The 9471-nt window shown below is 50.2% G+C and overlaps 1 protein-coding gene across 1 annotated transcript; it reads right to left on the bottom strand.

Moving 5' to 3' along the window:
• Positions 1-482: 482 nt before the first annotated feature.
• ABCF3 (ATP binding cassette subfamily F member 3) lies at positions 483-8000 on the bottom strand. The gene is made up of 21 exons (XM_025913086.2): positions 7811-8000; positions 7433-7580; positions 7194-7273; positions 6637-6683; positions 6357-6454; positions 6133-6255; positions 5702-5968; positions 5303-5383; positions 5154-5213; positions 4999-5055; positions 4863-4885; positions 4705-4760; positions 4378-4578; positions 4210-4286; positions 3089-3133; positions 2878-3010; positions 2255-2343; positions 2065-2156; positions 1745-1877; positions 1492-1579; positions 483-1402 (listed from the first exon to the last, which is right to left on the bottom strand). Exons 1-21 carry the CDS (start codon positions 7881-7883, stop codon positions 1244-1246), a joined length of 2130 nt encoding a protein of 709 aa, XP_025768871.1. The 5' UTR covers positions 7884-8000; the 3' UTR covers positions 483-1243.
• Positions 8001-9471: the final 1471 nt, after the last annotated feature.

Here is a 9471-nt window from a genome sequence, read left to right as displayed (position 1 = left end):
CTGAGGAGGCTGGCTGACTAGTGGCCCTTTGGCCAGCTTCCTCAGTCTACCAGCACCTGCTGTGTAGTGAACAGACCCTTCTTGATTTCATTCTCCTTTCCTCCAAAAGAGGCTCTTTCCCCCAGCTACCTACATACCACAACAGCCTCAGGGGGCTACAAATCTTAGGTTGACCCCTGTGACTACAATTTCCCATGAAGCCAGCAAGTTCCTTCTGTTGATTCTGGTTTTTCTGTTGTCTTTGAGGAAGGCAAGGTTCCTATTTTAGTGTCTTCTAACAATTACATATAGAAGTGGAGTCCTCAAGAAACAATATTTATAAGAGCTACTACTCTGTTAAACAACTGCTCTCCTGAGATTCCTTGATTTAAAAACAAAGTGCTGTTTCTTCCCATTCGACCCCATTCTCAATTCCCTACTTCCCAGGCCCCCCCCTACATAGTTCGAAGGAAAATAAAGAACATGAAGCCACCCAAGCAAAATGGGACAAAGATAGTTTCTCGGTTTCTCTTCAGCTCCAGCCGAGGATCAGAGAAGCAAGGTGAGCCTAAGTCAGAGACCACAGGCATAAGCAGTTGACAAACCATGCTGGAGGCCAGGTTACAGAATCAGTTCACTCCTCCAAGCAGTGGGACTGAGGCAGCACAAACCAAGCCCCCTTCTGCTGCAGCTGAGCCCAGGCTATAGGGAATAGTATACCCCAGTGATGTAATACATTGCCCTTCATTCCACCAGCTCAGGCCACCCAAAGTAAGGCAGGTGATCTCTGAGCCCCAGTGGCTTTAATGACACCTCCTTCCAGAGCAAGACTGGTGCTGCCATGGACCTGGCCATGTGACTGATATAAGTGTTACAGGAAAAGCCTAAACCTCAGAGCCCACGCCCCTTAACACTGGGCAAGTGCTGCAGCCCTGCCAATGAGCAGCAGAGATGAAGCCAGGGAGATGCAGGGGGACATTTAATTTACACAGCAGCCACTTGGGGCCCAGTCAGAGCTGGGGCAGTTGGGGGGGATCTATAACCAGAGGGCACCCCCACCGCTTCCCTTGAAGACCAGTCCTCACAGACACTTAGACGGGGCTCCCTGGGTTATGCAGAGGATGCTCCAGTTAAAAGGAGATTTGGAAATAAGGCTGTCCCCAAAGTTGGGGAAGTCCGTGGCCTGGAGATGGTTGCCTATATCGCGGCCCAGGGGTCTGAGAGACCAGTCCATATCCTGGGCACAGTCCTCGGCCTGGTGACCCTAAAGGAAGCCCTCACGGCGGAACTGTTCCTGGAGAAGGGCGCGGTACTGGTCAAACCCCCCCTCGACCCGGGTGACGCCGCCGCCTTCGCACACCCACAACTCCCGGCACACCAACCGGATGAAGCGCTCATCGTGGGATACCAATATCACACCGCCCTGAAAGAGAGGAGACCAGGAGGCACTCAGGGGGGCCCTAAGGGGTGATGACACTTGGGGAGGAGCAGGCAGCATGAAGGCACACTCACCCTGAAATTGTTGAGAGCACGGCCCAGAGCCTCAATCGTCTCCATATCCAGGTGGTTTGTGGGTTCATCCAGAATGTAGAAGTTGGGGCTAGAAGGCAGTACCCAGGAAGGTGGGTAGTTATTGGGGTTGGGAGAAAAATGAACCCTCTGATACGAAGGCAAGAGAAACATTTTCTACTTGGCTAGAGGGGTAGAGGGGTAGAGGGGTAGAGGGGTAGAGGGGTAGGGTGTAGAGGGGAAGGCAAGAGCTCACCAGGGCATGGTCATCTGAGCAAAGGCTACCCGACTCTTCTGGCCCCCAGACAAGCTGGCAACAGGGCGCACGGCCAGTTCTCCAGAGATGCCATACCGGCCCAGCTGGTGACGATACTCCTCCTCAGGCCGCCCTGGAACAGGCCTCACCCCATCAAGTGGATTCTTGACCCAACTTTCTCTCTTTGCCCTCCCCTCAGCCCTACCTCCAAATGCCCATGTCCTTATACTTAAACTCGGGGCTCACTGCTCATTACCCCACCCCAAGATGGGCCTAGCCGTAGGGGTCACCTCCTTTCCGGACTCAAATCCCTAAGGTACCGGGAAACTTGCGTGCCAGCAGTTCCACGGCACTGACATTCAGGTCCAGCTGCTCCACGTGGTGCTGGCTGAAATAGCCAATCTTCAGATTCCTACAGGCAGAAACAAAGGTGGAAAGAGGGGATGGAAGGCAATGACCATAAACGAGTGTAGCTACAGTATATGAGCAGTTTGGAATTGGGGGCTTTACCTGTGAGCATGTCTGATGCCCCGGACAGGGGCCAGGTCCCCCATAAGCAGCTTCAGCATGGTAGACTTACCAGCACCATTCTCCCCAACCTGTAAAAAGAACCCCGAGAATGTTCAAGAGTGGACATGTGTGAGACACTGAAGGGAAGGAGATGAGAACTGGTTCTGACCAATGACTCCTTCAACAACGAAAAAAATATTAAGGAACTCTACAGAAAGATGAAAGAGCTAGTAAAGATATAAAGGGAACTGACACCTGAATACCTACTAAGTGCAGGGGATTTAATCCTGCCAATAACTGAGTGACGTAGGTGTTATCACCACTTCGTAACCAAGCTAGCAACAGGCAGAGTCAAGACCTGAAATCTGATCTCTCTTCCATGTTCCATGGTTTGAGAAAACTCAGAGCTAAGACTAGTAAGATAAAGTCTTGTTCTAAGTATTCATAAAATACCACAACCAGGCTTCCTATCTCTGCAAGGAAGTATAGCAAAGCCCTTGGCCCAGGCCAATCCCTGCTCCTGTATACCACTTCCCTTTGCAGCCAGATGATCTGGGCCAATCCACACCACGTGAAGGGGTGGCAGAGTCCCAGCTCACAGAACAGAGAAACAGCAACCATACCACACAAATGCGGGACTCGAGATCAGCAGAGACGGATAGACGGCTGAAGACGACATGCTTAGGATCATAGTAGAAATCCACCTCATCTAGTTGTAGAACTGGTGGTGAGAACTTCTCAAACCCATCAGGGAACCTGCAGGAGGTGGTGGTGAGGAACACAGAGGTGGCCAGAAACAAGAGCTCCCCACCAGCCCCTTGGCCCAGCACTCACTTCATCACCACCTCCAACTCCTTGTCCACAGGTTTGAGCTCCGGTCTGAGGAGAGAGGGGGCAGGCAAACTAAATTTATGGCTTAAAAAAATGACTTTGTTCTTACTACACAAATAATAGATGTTCAGGAAAAACCTAGAAAAAACTCGTAATTCTACCATCCAGACCCCATTCTTATTTTAGAGTACCTTCTTCCAGTTCACAATATCCCTTTCAGGAGATTTTTGGCCTTCCAGTTAATACATTGTGATAAATATTTCATGTCACAAAAACCTAAGCCTTTGATTTTAGACTTCCTTCCACCACCGGCACTTCTAGAAAGGTTGCTATTAGATTAACCCCCCAATGTTCAACGTTGTTAGTCATTAAAGAAATCCAAGTCAAAACCACAGTGAGCTGTCGCTCACACCCACTACGATGGCCAAAATTAAAAAGACAGATAATAAGTGTTGGCAAGGATGTGGAGAAATTGGAACCCTCATACATTGCTGGTAGAAATATAAAATGGTACAGCTGCTTTAGAAAACAGCTTGGCAGTTCCTCAAAAAGTTAAACATAGAATTATCTTGTAACCCAGCAATTCTACTCCGAGGCATATACCCAAGAGAATAGAAAACATATGTCCATACGAAAACTTGTACACAAATGTTTAGAGCACTGTTATTCATAAGAGCCAAAAAACAGAAACACTTCCAATACCCCTCAACTGATGAATCAATGAACAAAATGCTGTATATCCTTATAATGAAATATTACCTAGCCATTAAAAGGCAGGCAATACTGATACATGCTACAACACGAATGAACCTCAAAAACATTACGTTAAGTGAAATAAGCCAGACACAAAATGTCGCCTGTTACAGGATTTCATTTATATAAAATATCCAGAATAAGCAAATATATTAGAGACAGAAAAGAAATTAGTGGTTGCCTAGGACTGTGGGGACAACACTAATTTACAACAGCAGTGTAAAATTCTCTGCTTTCCTGTTGGAGAGGAGATTAAAGTTGGTTTCTAGAAAAGGGGAGACCTAGAATGGGAAGGCAAGGGGTACCCTGCAAAATGAGGGAAAAAATTAAGGGAATAAGAGTCAGGGCCTAATCGAGGGCACCGTACTCACAGCTTCTCCAGCATCTTGAGTTTACTCTGCACTTGAGAAGCTCTGTTGGCGTTGTAGCGAAATCGGTCAATGAAAACCTGTGGGTGGATGAGTGCAGACACTGGTCAGGCTCCCTCATCCCTGAAAACTCTAATACCCATGGGCCCCTAGCCCTGTCTGCCCCCATACCTGGATATGCTGGCGATACTGCTGTTGTGCCTCATATTCACGCTGCTGGTTGAGCAGCCGCTCTTGCTTGCTCTTGATGAAGGTCTCAAAGTCTCCCCGGTAGCCATCTAGCCGCTGGCTATGCAGGTGGATGATGTCTGTGGCTATGGCATTCAGGAAGTTGCGGTCATGGGAGACAACCAGGATTGTAGAGGGCCATGTCTGAGGGGTCACAGGATGGCAGGCCCAGTTTGGGAGGGAAATCAACTTCCAGCACCCCCCACCTCCCCACCAGTGTCTTAGAGGCAGACCTTCCTTAGACCTACTCCAGCACCTATAGCCACTCACTTGCAGGTAATTCTCCAGCCACAGGATGGCCCTTACATCCAGCATGTTTGTGGGTTCTGGAAAAGTTGGGGAGGACACATTTGGGATTGAAGGGCTAGAGAACTTGGATGCTGCCATCCTTCCTCACCCCAAAGTCAGGGTGCCCATTTTAAACTCACCATCCAACAGCAGAAGATCTGGCCTATAGAAAAGAATGCAAGCCTTGAGGTTTTAGGTCAGCAGTTCATGACCTCCCATGAACCAAGGCCAATCCTCCACAGTATCCATGGGCCCCTTCAGGCCCAGGAGACTCACCTAGCAAACAGGGCCCGGGCCAGGGCCAGTCTCATCCTCCAACCACCTGAGAACTCCCTAAAGAAACACAGATCACATCAGCTGTAGGTGTTCACCAGGACAGGTAGAGACAGAGCCAACAGTGTTCGTAACCAAGGATGGCAAGGGCCACTCACCGGGTGGGCTGCTGCTGCATTTTAGGGGTAAAGCCAAGCCCAGCAAGAATGACTGATGCCCTAGAAGTGAGGAAATTAAAGAACCCCGTTGGAACAGGTAACGAAATGGAAAGGTAAAATCTGAAGGAGGGAAGGGGAATTTTAAATACCTGGCAGGTGCCTTGTCGGCCTCAATCTCCTCCAGTTTGGCATATATTTCTGCCAACTGTGCAGCTTCTGAGCCCTCAGCCCTGGAGTGGGAATGGGAGGAAGAGCACTCAGCCTGAATGCAGGTAGTCTTGGGGGAAGGTCCTGCACCCTATGTAGCTGAAAAGCAGGTCACCGACTGCCTTGTTGCCAGGACAGGAACAGAGGACAGGAAGAACCTGCTCAAGACAGTGAGGGCAGTGGGCACTGTGGAAGGAACGGGGCTTTACAGCCCCCACAGAGCCAAGTTCTAAGCTCTGCTGCTTACTAGGATGGGCATGCAAGTTATGGATTGTGGTAGTATGACAGGCACTCTGTGAAAAACTGTGGCTGCTGGTTATTACCTATTCTGGAGCCTTTACCTGCCAGTGGCAATCTGGGTGCTGAGCTCCCGCTCCCTCCGCAGAAGGTCCTCTCTCACGGTGTCACTCTCTAGCACACTCTGAAGGGCAGGGGTGTCATCTCCAGCAACCTCCTGCTCCACGTGCAGCAGGGAAATGTGGGCTGGAACCCGCAGGCTCCGAGTGGCCAACATCTTCAGGAGTGTTGTCTTCCCCAGCCCATTTCGGCCCACCAGTCCATAGCGGCGGCCCCATGCCAGGTTCACATCTGCTCCAGCCAACAGTACCCTGCAGGGGTAGCAGGAAGAAAACAAAGGGTGCTGCTCTAGAAACAGGTATGCAGCAAGTTTAACAACACAAACCTAGTGTTATTTTAAGCCCCATTCCATCTGTCCAAATTCTCCTTTAATTAGAAAAAGAAAAAACGTCACCCCCCACTGCCACTCCCTCACCTATCGCCAAAAGACACATCAAAGTTCTCAATTCGAACGTCATAGGATTTGTTCTTGCCAGATGATTCCAACCGACTCTCCTTTCTGCTGCCTGCCTGGCTGGCTGATGCCTCCTCCAAGACTCTTTCAAAGGAAGAAATGGATGGCTTTTAGCACTCCCAGCCACCCTTCCATCCCAATAGAGACTGCTCTATTCTCTTCTCAGCCCTTCTTACTAAACTCACAGAGGGCTGCTGGTCTTGAGTGTGTCCTTCTCTGAGCGCTTCTCCTGCTTTGCCTTCAGTCGAGCCTCAGCCTTCTCTAGCTTCTTTGCATTCACTGTCTGAAGGTCCAAACACAACCACTTCAGGCTAGGTTGTAGCCTCAGAAACAACATCTTAAGTTACCCTGCTCTCAGGGAAAGACTTTATCAGAAATTCCCCAAAAAGATACTCCAGTATTTAAAGACAGTCAATGCTCACCCTCGCTCACCCTCAGCCCCCACCCTTTCTTCCCCCTCCTCACCGAGGACTGTTCCCTCTTTAGCAGTCCTGGAAGTTTGGTGCCACAGTCTGTAAGCGATAAGAAAAGCAGTCACCTTCTCCCTGAGGGAAGGGAAACTAACATTTTGAGTAATTAATATGAATGAGACACAGACATAGACATTTAAAGAAAAGCCTTACAATCCCAGAAACAGCTGTCATCCCCCCACTTTTCAACAAAACAAAACCAAAAGACACCTTCCAGATTGACAATAGAGAGACTGAGGCAGATAAGCAACTCCTAAAAGGTCATGCAACTGGTTAGAAAAGTCACAAAATTGGGAAGTAAACCCAAGTCTGTCTAGTTACAAGGCCCATATTCTTCCTACCCTACCTAAGAGTTTGGAGACCTGCCCAATCCTACTCCCTTCATCAATGGCCTCTTTTGCCCTCAGTAAAGACATTAACTAGCTTCTACAACCTTTTCCTGTGGAAAAGGGGTACCAGGAGTCCTGGGCTCTAGGGGACAGCGGGCTGGGTAGGGGGTGAAGGCTGAGACAAGGGCAGAGGGCAGCTAGTTCAATCTTCCCTCACTCTCACCGTAGTTTTCTGTTATCTTTGACAACTGGATGGGGGCGTCTAGTAGCACCTGGCTGTTTCCCTGGGTCTGTGGCTCAGCCCTTGACGGTAGAAACAGAAAGCGCAGAATTAGGAGCTGAATAAAAAGCTCTACGACCATCAGACCTTTCTTCCCTTACATCTCGTCTCCTCGCCGTCCGCCCTCCTATCACGCCCCCACCCCCCATCCTGCCCCAAGATTCCCCCGCCCTGGCACTTACAGGCGCAGAGTGTTGTACATGCGCTGGCACACAGCCCTGATGCCCGCGTCATCCTTGCTGTCCCCGGACACTTCCTGCAACAGTTCCCCCACTGCTTCCACCAGGTCATCCACAGACTCGAAGTCCGCGCTGCCGCTGTGCAAGACGCCTTAGGCCGGGCGTGGCAGGTCGAGGAAGAGAGCGGGTACGGTAGACATACAAGCAGTTTTAGCCCCCGAACCACGGCCCCAGTCCGGGCTCCAGACCTAACCGGCTCTCGGGACAAGAGGTCACATAGAGGTGAGGCCTAGCAGCGGTCCCCGGCACTACCCGCCCTTAGTCTTTCCCCTAATGACTTCCATTTCCGATTCCCCAGCGCGTTGATTCGGTTCCGCTCACCCGTCACGTAGTCGAAGACCTGTCCGTCAATTTCAGGGAACTCGCTCCGCAGGATTTCAGCGCAAGTCGCCATGTTCCAGTAGGGCTCCCGTCCGCGCAGGCGCCGTTAGACCTCAGCCAAGACCCGCCTCCGGCCGGTCTCCCAAAAGCTCACCCCTCCTCCCAAAGCGCATGCCTAGTAGTGACGTAAGAAAAGCGCAGAGCACTCGGAATCCGGTGGACTAGGTGATCTGGGATGGAGGAACCGTGCGCAAGCGCCGCTCAGAGTCTACGCTGGAACTGCTCTCTCTGCGCTTGCGCAACGCCGTTTCCACTGAAAAACTAGCCACATGTGCGGTTCTCGCTGCCTTCTGGGAGGTGGAGCTACGGGAGGCGGCGGGGTAGGGTGCAGGGAAGCTCGCGGTTTATCTGGACTCGAGACACCGATGGTCCAGTGGGAGGGAACCTTCTGACAGACGAGGGGTTGATAATGTACGCGGGCCTCGCCCGAGTCTCTGCGTTCCCCTGAGGCGCGTCTACCGCAGCGCGCCCAGCCGGGTCCATTTTGGAGCCCACCGAGAGGTTTGCTGACTCACTCGTCCCCGAGCTTTCAGAAGTCCCTGCACAGTAATGTACAGCCCACAGGTTTTGTTCCGGTCCCCAGGTCCTGCGGGCTTCTGGTATCAGCCCGGTGGCCAGCCCGCCCAGGACCAGCACTCCGTTCTCTCACCTGACAGCTCAGCAGTACTACGCGAATTATTTTCACTCGGTCCTAACCTCACCACAGGGCACAAGCTCTCTCTCCACCAAAGGGCAAGAAAACCAGATCGACAAAAGGCTGTGCAAATTCAATGGTATTTATTCCCTACCTACACCCAAAGCGTACTGCTCTGCATCAGGAAGCTCAGTAAATGACTGTAAAAAGCTACTTCCTCTCACTGATTTCCTCAGAAGTTAAGACTATTTTCCTCAAATGATGCTGCTTTACATTTAATGTGAATATTCTTCCAACCTGGCTCTAAAATTTTCACCTAAGATCCACCATCCTTTGCCATTGCGAAGGATCAGTCCTGCTATTTGAAGTTTAAAAGTTAAGCTCCTAGAGCTAACAACCATTTTATAGGCAATAGAGGGAAAGAGGAATTTTGGGGGGGGGGGGGGGGACTACAAACTATGCTTTCTTCAACAACACTGCAAGAGCTGACAGGGAACCTGTGGTTTATATGATTTAAAAAGCATTCACTGACCACAACGGACCTTGTTTAGATCCTGATGCAAGTTGCAAAAAAAAAAAAAAAAAAAAAAAAAAACAAAAAAAAAACCACAGGACTCTTGGATTTTGAACACAGATCATGTAGATAAGAAACTGGCCGGGGCGCCTGGGTGGCACAGTCGGTTAAGCGTCCGACTTCAGCCAGGTCACGATCTTGCGGTCCGTGAGTTCGAGTCCCGCGTCGGGCTCTGGTCTGATGGCTCGGAGCCTGGAGCCTGCTTCCGATTCTGTGTCTCCCTCTCTCTCTGCCCCTCCCCGGTTCATGCTCTGTCTCTCTCTCTGTCTCAGAAATAAATAAATGTTGAAAAAAAAAAATTAAAAAAAAAAAAACAAAAAACTGGCCATGAGTTGATAACTTAAGTTGAATGAGCGTTCATTACATATATCTTGTTACTTCTCTTTATATTTG

The sequence above is a fragment of the Puma concolor genome, chromosome C2, assembly GCF_028749965.1.
Source record: "Puma concolor isolate L17-30 chromosome C2, mPumCon1.1.hap2, whole genome shotgun sequence".
Taxonomy (NCBI): domain Eukaryota; kingdom Metazoa; phylum Chordata; class Mammalia; order Carnivora; family Felidae; genus Puma; species Puma concolor.
This window is presented reverse-complemented; position numbering and strand designations above follow the sequence as displayed.